Source organism: Asparagus officinalis, chromosome 6, assembly GCF_001876935.1.
Source record: "Asparagus officinalis chromosome 6, Aspof.V1, whole genome shotgun sequence".
Classification (NCBI taxonomy): Eukaryota; Viridiplantae; Streptophyta; class Magnoliopsida; order Asparagales; family Asparagaceae; genus Asparagus; species Asparagus officinalis.
The window spans coordinates 15,128,302-15,142,041 of NC_033799.1; the positions used below are offsets into that span (position 1 = coordinate 15,128,302).

At 38.5% G+C, this 13,740-nt stretch overlaps 1 protein-coding gene across 1 annotated transcript in view; it reads right to left on the reverse strand.

Moving 5' to 3' along the window:
* LOC109845790 (WAT1-related protein At1g09380-like) overlaps positions 1 to 2,897 on the reverse strand; it is a 37,533-nt gene extending 34,636 nt beyond the window's left edge. Inside the window, exons 1-2 of the mRNA XM_020415062.1 lie at positions 1,543 to 2,897; positions 1,319 to 1,454 (exon numbers count right to left, since the gene is read on the reverse strand). Coding sequence (XP_020270651.1) covers positions 1,319 to 1,454; positions 1,543 to 1,903 — 497 coding nt within the window. The 5' untranslated portion in view covers positions 1,904 to 2,897. The remainder of the gene's footprint in view (positions 1 to 1,318; positions 1,455 to 1,542) is intronic.

The window sequence follows — 13,740 nt, forward strand, 5'->3', positions numbered from 1 at the left end:
GATTCATGGTGATTTTATCCATCAAGCACCAGGGAACCTACATCCCACATCCGCATCTTGGCCGTTCGAAATGTGGGTCATGGATATCGTGGGACCAATCTCTTCTCCGACATCCAAAGGACACCGGTTCATTTTAGTTGTAACTGATTACTTCTCCAAATGGGCAGAGGTAGTCCCGTTAAAAAGAATTCAAGACTTCGAATGTGATTAAATTCATTAAACATGATGTTATTTACCGTTTTGGAGTCCCAAGACGAATAGTCCACAAGAACGAGACGCAATTTGTCAGCTTTGGATTTTAAAGATTTTGTGACAAATTTAGGATCCAAAGTGTTACATCTACGATATATTATTCGTCGGCAAATGGCCTTGCGGAAGCTTTTAACAAGACCATTGTGAAGCTTCTCAAAAAGTTTGTTTCCAAAAGCTGACGCGATTGGGACGAAAGACTCGGTGAATGTTTGTGGGCCTACCGCACAACGGTGATGACCCCTACAAAAGCTACACCATTCTCTTTAGTATATGGCTACGAAGCCGTACTACCATTAGAAATTCAGATCCCTTTCTTGAGAGTCGCCATCACGATCGGACTGACAGAGGAAGAGAAGCATCAGCGGCGTCTTCAGGAACTTGAAGCTTTAGACGACAAACAACTTCAAGCTCAGCAACAAATCGAGTTATATCAAGCCTGTATTTTCAAAGCCTACAACAACAAAAGTTAAAGAACGAATTTTCAAAAAAGGCGATTTAGTTTTGGCCAACAGACGACCCATGGTAATGACACACAAAACCAAAGGGAAGTTCAATCCCAAACGAGAAGGACCCTTCGTAATAGAATCAGTCTATTCGAATGGAGCTTATCGCCTTATTGATAAAAAAGAAGACATGATCATGATGCCAATTAACGGGAAGTTCCTTAAGAGATACTTCCCGTAAGTCATGTAGCCCCCTTCTTTCTCCCCTAAACTCCAGCCAAGTTAGACTGGGGTTTGTCGATTTAGAATGTATTTTAGGAATAAATGTTTAATTTTTTTGTCTTGTATGTCGTCAGGTTAACACTACACCTCTCACGATTAAATTTTTCTAAAATTATTCTAAATAGTAATAAAGAGAATTTCGATTTCATGCTAAGTTAACACTACACCTACAGCATTTGCATCACTTTTCATTGTCCTAAAATAGAATTCCACAAAAGAGATGATGAAAGGCAAAATAATATCATTTTTATTCAATAATGTTAATTTGAATACAAAGTGAAGACAACTGAGATTGATTATGTCAAAATACATATAAAAAATTGTAATTTATACAACAATACCTGAAATTAGAATCCTTAGAGAAACAAGAAGACAAGAAAAAGATCGACCCCGAACCAAACCACAGTGTCGATTTCGCAACATTCTTCCACAGCAAAAGCTCCATAATCTTCTCCCATGCATTATCCTCTTCAATTTCTGCCTCATAAAACCCATATTATTCATTAGCCTCATATATCAAAAACAAAAATTATGCAAAAAAAAATGATTTTTTAATACCACATACTCGAAGCAACCAAACCCAGTTGTTGTTTGCTCTTCAGGATATCATTACCAACTGCAACCAACTCATTCTCGTTCTCATTCTCTTGTTTAGCAACGATCACCTTCTCCAATCGCCTCCGAGTTCTTCTCCGATTCCCCGGCGATGCACCGGCGGCGGAGGCGGCGGTGGAGATCCTGGCCTTCCGTTTCCGTCGAGGAGCTGCAGATTGATTGGGGGGAGAATCATTGGTGGGGATTTTCTTTGATGGTCGAGGTTTTCTCTTTGATGAGGAGGGTTTGGGTGTGAGATTTAGGGTTTCGGTGGTTCCCATTGGTGCGTCTTTTTGAGCGTTAAGGGGTTCGAGTTTGGATGGAGAATCCATGGAGGAGACAAATCAAACATTCAAATGGTTTAAAATCCAACAAATGATGAGGTGATGCTGGGGAGGGAGTTTTAGTCCCACATCGGCCGCGCGATGAAGTTCGAGAGGTTGAGGTAGTGATAAAAGAGGGAGGGGGTGCAACAGTGAACCATACTTACCTGGACGGGGTCCTTGGGTGATCAAGGAGGCCCAGGCCTAGTCCAGTGGCCCACATTGCACTCTGTGGGTGTGCTGGGCTACCATCTCCCCAAGTGGGAGAGTGGACGTCATAATTTGTTGCTGAGGGGGTACGCGCACGCGCGGCCCCCGCCCAAATGTAATATCAAATATTTATGTAGCCCTAGCTCTGCGTCTTAATAACATTTAAATCTGTTTAAATGTAAGCTGTTTAGGGGGTACGCTCGCTTTTTCAGACGCCTGTTTTGATACAATCGGTAATTTTAGGATTATTGGACTCTGGAGCCTGTTTAGTTGGTAGTCTAATCTTAGGATTACTAGACTCGAGAGAAACAGATACAATTGGTATTCTCACAAGATTGGTGGTGAATTTATTCTTGGGCCTTGTGCACACCATCCATCCCCGTCACACTATCAAAGCTAATCGGGCACCTATCACACTATCAAAGCTAGTCATGCCCGAAGTCGTTAACTTAACCGCAATGACCTTGCACACACACTGCCTATCACACTATAGGAGCGCGCCGTAGCCAAAGTCGTTACCTTAACTGCTAGGAGGGGGATGTCGAAGGCGGAGCTAGTGTTAGATATAACTAGTGTCACACTTGTCGTAGCCAAAGTCGTTACCTTAAACCTTAACTGCTAGGAGAGGGATGTCGAAGGCGGAGCTAGTGTTAGATTTAACTAGTGTCACACTTGTGTCATATTGTGGGAAATTTTTCCTTTTATACTTTTCACTCTAAATTTTTTCTTTTATTACCGCACGGAGCTTTTTTTAAGGGAATATACCCGTATATTTGGGAGCTTTTCTTCAATTAATAATTATATATAAATATGAACTTATAGAAATCTATCAAACTGAAAACTATATCTGACTACAGAACCTAAATTATCTGTTATGTTGTAGCTTTAATCTCTTTATCGTTTTAGGATCTAAAGAATAAGATGGGTGTGATAGGAATACATATGCTGAGACTCAATCTTATAAGGGATTTATGGGAGAATACATATAAATAATCTTTTTTTTAAATACGTGTTGCACGTAAATAATCTAAACTGTATTATAAGCTTTGAGCTTACACTATGAAAATCGCAAAAGAGGTGTTATCACTTGTGTCATGCTTTTATTGATACTGTAACTATGTGCCAATGCCCTTCAATGGGTTTTCCTCATGGTAATTTTGATTTTCCTTACTGTTGGTTAGACGATTTGCAGAGCTGAATACAAATCCAAGTAATAAAAATCATATCAGACAAATATTTTTTAATAGAGAGAAAAAAATATTGCATAACAAAGATCCATTGAATAAATTTAATACCCCAAATTGCCTTGGGCGTGGAAAATCCCTCAGCACCATCTAAGTAGTTTATTCTTATTACCACTACAATAGATCGAGACAAACTAAATAAACCAAAAAGAAATTTATCTGAACTACATGAAGTCACCCTTATTTAATTGATGCATGCGCATCGGTCCCTGTTGTAACTAAAAACACCACCTCCTCCTCCCCTATCGTCATCATCATCGCCATTACCCTTTCATTTGCATGGTAACTGTTATAGTGCTTCAATTAGTCAAACTAATCTCAACTCAAAACTAGTTTGAATGGTAATTGTTATAGTGTTTCATGTTGGATTTAATCTAATAAATCTATTTGTGGGCACATATGATTAATCAATGTGTATTGCTATCTTTCAGGATAACCCATTAAAGTGATCAATTAAGTTGGGTTAATTTGATATTTAAATAAGTCATGGGGTTATATGTGCAGATACCAGGTTGTAATTGTAATTTATTGAGGGGCTAAATTACAAAAGTACAACATCTATAAATAAGGGGTTATGGTCCCTAACCTAGGGTTACATTCTCTAATTCTCTTCACCCCCATCTAAGAGAGAAATTCGGTTAAGGAGAAAACCCTAAGGTTAGAAGATCCAAAACCCAAAATCAAGATCAAGCAATGGATTCAGGTATAAGCTTCCGCTCTTTTTGTTTTTGTTAATCTCTTTGAATTAATCATGGCTATATGGTTTTAGATCTCAAGTTTATTGATTTAGATCTAACAAGTGGTATCAGAGCCACCTTGATTAATTCTTAGGAATTTAAGTTTTATTGGGTTTTTGATCTTAAATCTCTGGTTAAAGATTCAATTTTTTGGGTTCGGATGAACAGTAAAATTTTTTGGGTTCGGATGAACAGCAAATTTTTTTGGGTTCGGATGAACAGTAACGAAAAGTTTTTGGATGAACAGTAACTTTTGGGAATTTTTTGGATTTTTCTTTGATTTTTTCTTCAATTTTTTCCAATTCTGGATCTGTTTTGAAAATAAAAATCAAAGATTTTTTGGGTTTGACGGCGGCGGTTTCAATTTGAAACCCTAAGGGTTCATGGCGAAAATTAAGGAGGTGGTTACCTCAAACGAACCTCGCGTTCGTTCAATTTTAACCGAGCTTCGCGTTCAAACGAACTTCGCGTTCGTTATCAAGTAAGCCTACGAACCTCGCGTTCGTTCAATTTTAACCTCGCGTTCGTTCAATTTTAACCTCGCGTTCGTTCTAAGGTGAACCTCGCGTTCAACTCAGGTGAGCGTCAAGCTCAATTTTAACGAACCTTGCGTTCGTTCTAAGGTGAACCTCGCGTTCAACTCAGGTGAGCGTCAAGCTCAATTTTAACGAACCTCGCGTTCGTTCTAAGGTGAACCTCGCGTTCAACTCAGGTGAGCGTCAAGCTCAATTTTAACGAACCTCGCGTTCGTTCTAAGGTGAACCTCGCGTTCAACTCAGGTGAGCGTCAAGCTCAATTCAGACGGACCTCGCGTTCGTACTTCAGTCGAGCCTCGCGTTCGTACTTCAGTTGAACCTCGCGTTCATTTTTTTAACGAATCTCGCGTTCGTTCCCAAGTTGAACCTCGCGTTCTTTTATCAAACGAACCTCGCGTTCGTTCATTCTCAAACGAACCTCGCGTTCGTGCTTAAGTGAGTCTCGTACTCAATACAGTCGAACCTCGCGTTCGAAGTTAAGGGAACTTCGTGTTCATTATGGTTAAGCCTCGGCTTTTCATGGGTCCACTTTGGTATACTTAATTTATTCAATTAAGTTATGGGCCCTAATTAAGCTGTGAGACCCCAATTAAGTTTTTGGAAATTCAGTTGATTTAAATTTTTTAATTTAAATCTAATTCGGTTTTTAATCAATTATTTAATTCAAATATTATGACACTAAGGTATTAAGGTTGTCTCTCACTCCAATTGATTAATTGAAACAAGAAGTTGCCAAAGTAACCTCTCTTGTGTAGATTGTTCATGAGGAATGTGAGATGTTTGTGTGTATGCTTTCGTGTAAATATTTAATCGGCCCAAAGGAAGGTTAATATTTATTTAGACTGTATACACATCTGCGATGATAAGCGTGTGACAATTATAAGGTTTACATGTGAATAATGAATCGATCCAAAGATAGTTTCATTATTTGACATGAGTTATTGTCAATGTTTGATCATTGCAACAAGGTATCACTTACAAGTTAATATTACTGTCCAAAGACTTGATATTAATGTTGTGCCGGTATCTTGGATGGGGATTGTCATTATTTGAATTTTATTGATTATGGTTATTGATGTGAGCATTCTTTTGTTTTATTTCAGCTAATGCATCTGCTGCAACAATTTCTGCTAACATCAACTCAATTCCCATGCTAAATGGGACAAACTTCAAGGTTTGGAAAGAGAACATATTAATTGTTCTTGGCTGCATGGATCTTGACTATGCATTAAGAACTGAACAACCCCAACCTCTCAATGCGGATAGCACTCCTGATGCAAAGAAGGAGCATGAGAAGTGGGAGCGTTCAAATCGCATGAGTCTTATGATCATTAAGCGCGGCGTTCCGGAAGCCTTCAGGGGCATAGAATCCGAAGGGATTACTAAGGCTAAAGATTTCCTTGCCGAAATTGAGAAGCGTTTTGCGAAAAACGATAAGGTAGAAACAAGCACGCTTTTAGCTCGCTTGATTTCAATGAAGTATAAGGGCAAAGGAAATATCAGGGAGTACATTATGGAAATGTCTCATATTGCTTCAAAGCTTAAGGCACTTAAACTCGATCTTTGTGACGAGTTATTAGTGCATCTGGTTTTGTTGTCTCTTCCTGCACAGTTTAACCAATTTAAGGTCAGTTATAACTGTCAAAAGGAGAAATGGACTCTAAATGAGCTCATTTCATACTGTGTGCAAGAAGAAGACAGGTTGAAGCAAGATAAGACAGAAAGTGCTCATTTGGCCTATGCCTCTAAGGATAAGGGCAAGAAAAGGAAGAATGATAAGGAAGCTGCTAAGGGTCCAGTTGAGAAGAAACAACATAAGGATAATCAGGGTTGTTTCTTCTGTAAGAAGCCTGGACATGTAAAGAAGGACTGTACAAAATATCACGCCTGGCGTGATAATAAGGGTACGTTCCTTGCTTTGGTCTGTTCTGAGGTTAATTTAGCTTCAGTACCTAGAAACACTTGGTGGTTAGACTCTGGTGCTACTACTCACATAAGTGTTTCTATGCAGGGTTGCCTGAGCTACCGAAAGCCAAGTGATGTTGAAAGACACATCTTTGTGGGCGACGGACAATCGGTAGATGTGGAAGCAATTGGGCACTTTAGGTTGTTGTTAGGAACTGGTTATTATTTGGATTTAAAAGATACTTTTGTAGTACCGTCTTTTAGACGGAATTTGGTTTCTGTTTCTGTATTGGACAAATCAGGTTATTCTTGTTCATTTGGAAACAGTCAATTCAGTTTATCTTTTAATTCAAATGTTGTGGGAACCGGTTACTTGAGTATTTATGACAACCTATATTTGCTTGATACAATTGCTTCTTACAATGAATCCTTGCATGTGGAATCACGTGGTACTAAGCGTAAATTAAATAAGGAAAATTCGGCGACATTATGGCATAAGCGCTTAGGTCATATCTCAAAAGGTAGAATTGAGCGTCTTGTGTCTGATGGCATTTTGGATTCCCTTGATTTTTCGGACTTCGACGTATGTGTTGAATGTATCAAGGGAAAACAGACCAAAGTGAAAAGATTAGGTGCCAACAGATCTTCGGATGTCTTAGAATTGATACATACGGATATTTGTGGGCCATTCCCTACGGAATCCTGGAATGGTCAACAATATTTTATATCATTCATAGACGATTACTCACGTTATGGGCACCTATATCTTATTCATGAAAAATCTGAGTCTCTGGACATGTTCAAAGCCTATAAAGCTGAAGTTGAGAATCAACTCAACAGAAGAATTAAAACCGTCAGATCTGATCGTGGTGGTGAGTACTACGGTAGATATGATGGTTCAGGTGAACAACGTCCAGGACCATTTGCTAGATACCTAGAGGAATACGGTATCGTCCCACAGTACACCATGCCGGGTTCACCTAGCATGAATGGTGTAGCTGAAAGACGAAACAGGACTCTTAAGGATATGGTAAGAAGTATGATTGCTCATTCTTCTTTACCAGAGTCACTCTGGGGAGAAGCACTTAAGACAGCAGCTTACATTCTGAATAGAGTACCAAGTAAAGCAGTTGCTAAAACACCTTATGAGCTTTGGACTGGTCGAAAGCCCAGTTTAAAGCATTTACATATTTGGGGATGTCCAGCTGAGGCAAGGCCTTATAGGCCAAATGAAAAGAAATTGGACTCCAAAACAGTTAGCAGCTACTTTATTGGATACTCTGAACGCTCTAGGGGCTTTAAGTTTTATGATCCCACTATAAGGAACATTTTTGAGACGGGAACAGCAACATTCTTTGAGGATGTTGAGTTTGGGGGGAGAAATAAGGTTAGAGACATTAGTTTTGAGGAGGAATTGGCTTCAGATCCAATCCATACAGTTACTTTTGACAATATTCAGGTTCCTATACCTGTTGTTGCTCAAGAAGTAAATCCGGAACCTCAAGATGATAATGTTGAACAACTCCCTGTTCCAGAAGAACAAACTCAACAACCTCAAGAACCAGTGCCATTAAGGAGATCCACGAGAGAAAGGAGAAATGCTATTCCGGATGATTATATTGTATTTCTCCAAGAACATGAGGAAAGTAGTGGAATGTTAGAAGATGATCCAATCAACTTCTCTCAGGCCATGAAAAGTTCTAACTCTCAACAGTGGATTGATGCCATGAATGAAGAGTACAAGTCTATGCAAGACAATAAGGTTTGGGAACTTGTCCCATTACCAGAAGGTGCAAAACCAATTGGTTGTAAATGGATTTTTAAAACCAAGCGGGATGCAAACGGTAATGTGGAGAGGTATAAGGCACGTCTTGTGGCTAAAGGCTATACTCAAAAGGAAGGCATTGATTATACAGAGACTTTCTCTCCGGTTTCATCGAAAGACTCTTTCAGAATAATCATGGCACTTGTTGCTCATTATGATCTTGAGTTACATCAGATGGATGTTAAGACTGCATTTCTCAATGGAGACATTGATGAGATGATCTATATGGTGCAACCAGAAAACTTTGTGTCGGGAGACCCAAAGAATATGGTCTGCAAATTAAGGAAATCCATCTATGGACTCAAGCAAGCTCCTCGTCAATGGTATCATAAGTTTCAACAAATAGTTATCTCGTTCGGTTTTGAGATGAACATTGTTGATGACTGTGTATATCACAAGTTCAGTGGGAGTAAGTATATTTTTCTGGTTCTGTATGTGGATGACATCTTGCTTGCCACTAATGATATAGGCATGTTGCACGAAACCAAGAGATTTCTATCAAAGAATTTTGAGATGAAAGATCTTGGGGACGCCTCTTTTATATTAGGGATCCAGATACATCGAGATCGCTCTCGGGGTATTCTTGGATTATCACAAAAGAGCTATATCGATAAGGTACTTAAAAGGTTTGGCATGCAAGATTGCAGACCAGGTGACACCCCTGTTGCTAAAGGAGACAAGTTTAGTCTCAATCAGTGCCCTAAAGGTAACCTTGAAATTCAGGAAATGCAGAAGATTCCTTATGCTTCGGCTGTAGGAAGTCTAATGTATGCTCAGGTATGTACGCGTCCGGATATTGCGTACATTGTTGGGATGTTAGGCAGATACTTAAGCAACCCTGGTATGGATCATTGGATAGCAGTCAAAAGGGTTATGAGGTATCTTCAGAAAACAAAAGATTACATGCTCACATACAGAAAATCAGAGAAATTAGAGGTCATTGGGTATTCGGACTCTGATTTTGCTGGATGCCAAGATAGCAGGAAGTCTACATCAGGCTACATTTATATGTTAGCAGGAGGAGCTATATCATGGAAAAGTGTCAAACAAACACTAGTAGCTTCCTCCACTATGGCAGCAGAATTTGTAGCTTGCTATGAGGCATCCAATCAGGGAATATGGCTGCGAAATTTTGTCACGGGACTGCGCATTTTGGAAAATGTTGAAAGACCACTAAGGCTATATTGTGACAATAAATCTGCAGTAATGTATTCCAATAACAACAGGAGCTCAACTAAGTCAAAACATATTGACATTAAGTTCCTGGTTGTGAAAGAAAGGGTACAGAGTGGACAGATATCCATAGAGCACATTGGGACAAACTCCATGATAGCTGATCCTCTTACTAAGGGATTGCCACCTAAGGTCTTTCATGAGCATACTGCTCATATGGGTGTGGTATTATTTGAGGATATTATGTTTTAGTGGGAGTTTGTATTTGTGGTGCTTTATGTTTGGTTGTATTGTCTGATCAGAATAAAGTATTCAGTTAAGACACTCTGTTACATTATGTTTGGTTTTGACCTCACTAAGGAGGACCAGTTGAAAATAGACATGTACTGATCACATTGCATGTAATTTTCATGCTGTACATCCATGATTGATCTATGTCATTTGATTGTATTGGTATATGTGACCATTGATGGGTCGAGTCACGATAAATGTGACGAAGGCCGCTTTGATCCTATATTGATATAGTCAATGGACGAGATTGTTCGGAAATACCATTTCAGTGATAGCAATTTTTGAGCTCATAAGGTTATACACAGTTTAAGGAATCATATGGTGCCCAAGTGGGAGATTGTTGGATTTAATCTAATAAATCTATTTGTGGGCACATATGATTAATCAATGTGTATTGCTATCTTTCAGGATAACCCATTAAAGTGATCAATTAAGTTGGGTTAATTTGGTATTTAAATAAGTCATGGGGTTATATGTGCAGATACCAGGTTGTAATTGTAATTTATTGAGGGGCTAAATTACAAAAGTACAACATCTATAAATAAGGGGTTATGGTCCCTAACCTAGGGTTACATTCTCTAATTCTCTTCACCCCCATCTAAGAGAGAAATTCGGTTAAGGAGAAAACCCTAAGGTTAGAAGATCCAAAACCCAAAATCAAGATCAAGCAATGGATTCAGGTATAAGCTTCCGCTCTTTTTGTTTTTGTTAATCTCTTTGAATTAATCATGGCTATATGGTTTTAGATCTCAAGTTTATTGATTTAGATCTAACATTTCAATTATTTAGTAGTAATCTTCATTCAATAGCAGACAAGTGACCCGCATTAACTGCCTAATTAAATCAGTTCACCACTTCGAGATAACCAAAGTCCCCAGCTCGGACGACTCGAATGGTCGACATATCGCTTAGATGGCTCAAAAGGCGGTACGTGTCGACCTCCTTGCTAGGTTGATTACCCAAACGACTACATGACCGCCTATTCGGCCAACATCCCACGGAGCCGACTCGAAAGGCGGCACTTCTCTAAGACGCCTTCTACTTGACAGTAGAAAGGCGACAACATATCCGAGGGCAGCCCCCCCCCCAAACGCCCAACCCCCTCCCCGGTTGATAGCTGGTTGGCACTCACATTAAATGCGTGATCAAAAATCATCATTTTTCCGTCCCCAAAAAATTTTATAACACAACAGACCACGTCGACACAACGTGCCTCCTGTCACTTCACATTAAATGTCAAAGTTACTTCCGCCACTGGACAACCGACACCTGTAAAGCAAATGGTGACTCAGCCACTAGCTCATACTCGGCTGAAGTTACCACCCATGGCACCAAGGTAAGCAATTTTCATGCACCCTAAACTCAAGAATTTTTATAGTTTATTTTCTTCTCCACTCAATCAATTTACTGACTTGATCGTTAGAGGAATAACCGAAGAACCTAACTTTGTCCTCTTACGAGTTCTTACATGTTCAGGGAAGAACAACTCGCAATGGAACTGGACATCTGGAGGAGTTAGAGGACTCTCAACAACCTAACCCCCCTCTTAATTAGCTATTTGATTATTAACATCAATAGTAACTAGTTTAGTTTAATCTAGGCTAGGTATAACCAGATCAAAACTAAACCGGATTAATTTATCATTCCTGCGCCCCAAGGCTCGGGCAACTGTTCCCGCCCAGTTGGGATATTTAGATTTAGATTATATATTCAAAAATATATAGCAGTCAAATTAACACTTCTTACGACAACTAAGGAGGAGAAAAGTGAGGAAAACAGGATATGTTATGAGAAGAGTGACGTGGGCACCATGGCGATTATGTTGTTGTGTTTTTCTTAAACACAAAATCATGGTGGTTTTCTCCAAAATTGTTTCCAAAAACACATTGGTGAGATTGTTTGGTCAAAGCTAGTTTGACTCTTTCCATTCATATAATAGTATTATTTTATATTATTATAATATATATTGTATAAGAACAATCTTAACATAACATAGCAAACACATTGATAATTTATTATATTAGTTTATTACATTAACTACGATATATTATTTATAACATAATATATCATATATAATATAATATATTATGCTAAAATAGATATTATCCATATATTTTATTATAATATAATATATTGTGCAATTGTATAATAAATAAAGTAAATTGATATAATATATCGTTATAAGATATCATATTAAAATAAAATATATTAAAATATAGCATATTGATACAATATAATATTTGATAAAATAATATATTACTAGTTTTGTAGTAAGAAATTATAATATAATATATTATTATAAGATATTTATTATTATAATAGAATATAATGTATTAAATATAACATATTATATTGTACTAATTAATTACATATCTATGATAATATTTAATAATATAATATATTGCTTTAAAATATTTTATATTAATTATTGCAATATATTATCCTATATTTTATTATAATATACTATATTAGTTCAAATGACATAAATTAAATTAATAAATATATCATTATAAGTTATTTTCATGCCCCACATAGGGAAATAACTGTTAGTCTGACTTGGTCTTGTGTGACCAAATCAACGCTTCTCAAGTGGAGAGAAACGTGGGATATGGAGTTTGTTGAGAGAAAATCTCTCAGAGGCAGTTTGAGGGGGGTGGAGATAATGGGATTTCGGCCTATAAATAGTGGATTAATCTCCATGAGAAAATACAACAAATGAGAAAGAAATCAAACTCCTAACCTATTACCGAAGCCCCTCCTCAACGAAATCTTTCTTTTTCTCTTCTTCTGTGTGATCAAACACTGGTATCAGAGCAAGGTTCCTCAACTCCCATCACGCCGCCATCGAGAACTGCGCCTCCGACGACCTCCTGCGTTCGACGGTGACGACTCCTCAACTCCCATCACGCCGCCATCGAGAACTGCGCCTCCGACGACCTCCTGCGTTCGACGGTGACGACGAGCCTGCAACAACTGAAGTAGATCGGAGGCCAGAGGTGATCGAAGGTGCAGCTGGAGCTCGAGAAAGTGGAGATCGGAGGCCATTGGAAGCTTGAGATCAAGGTGAAGACGAAAATTTTTAGAGAGTCCAGCCGCCCTTTGAATTTGCGGCCAAAACCCTAAGTCCCTGCTCCAGATCAAATTTTTTTTACGAGTGGGGCACTCCTTTCTCAAGAGTCAAGTTACAAAGGCAGGCCCATTTCCCCACAACCAGCAAAGCCATCCAATTCGTTTATTCAAAGCCAACCATTTTTTGTTAAAACAAAGCCAGGCCCATTTCCCCCTTTGTTAAAACAAAGCCAGGCCCATGTTCCCTTAATAAATCACAAAGCCCACTTTTCTTATATCCCACGTTCTTCAAAACCAGCAGGCCTTAAAAAAAAAAGGGGGCTTGCTGTTGGTTTGATATCAATTGAGCGTGAGGAGAAAATCAAGGTTGCTGTTGGGTTTGATTCTTCACATGGTGGACCTTCTTCAAAATCTAGCTAGTCAGAAACGGCGCCGAATCTTCGACAAGTGCTGATCCAATCAACACCGTTGAGTGACAATCTCGCTCGAATTGGAACTTCTTTCACCAACTCGGAACAATCAGGTTCTTTTATTTATTTATTTATTTATTATCTAACTTTATTCTATTTTAGTATTATTGTCAAAATATCAACCTTATACAGATATTTAAAATTGAATTTAGTTTTAGTTCTTTACCGAATGGCTAGTAAACTCGTTCTATCAGAACTAGGGAAGATTGACAAATTTAATGGCAGTAATTATGATATGTGGCATAGAAAAATAGGATATGCTCTTATTCATGACAACATTGATGATATAATCGAAACCACTGCTCCAACCCTTACTGATAAATCAACACCTGAAGAAAAGAAAGGGTTTGAGCAGTGGAAGTCGAAAGACAAAAAGGCGAAAAGTT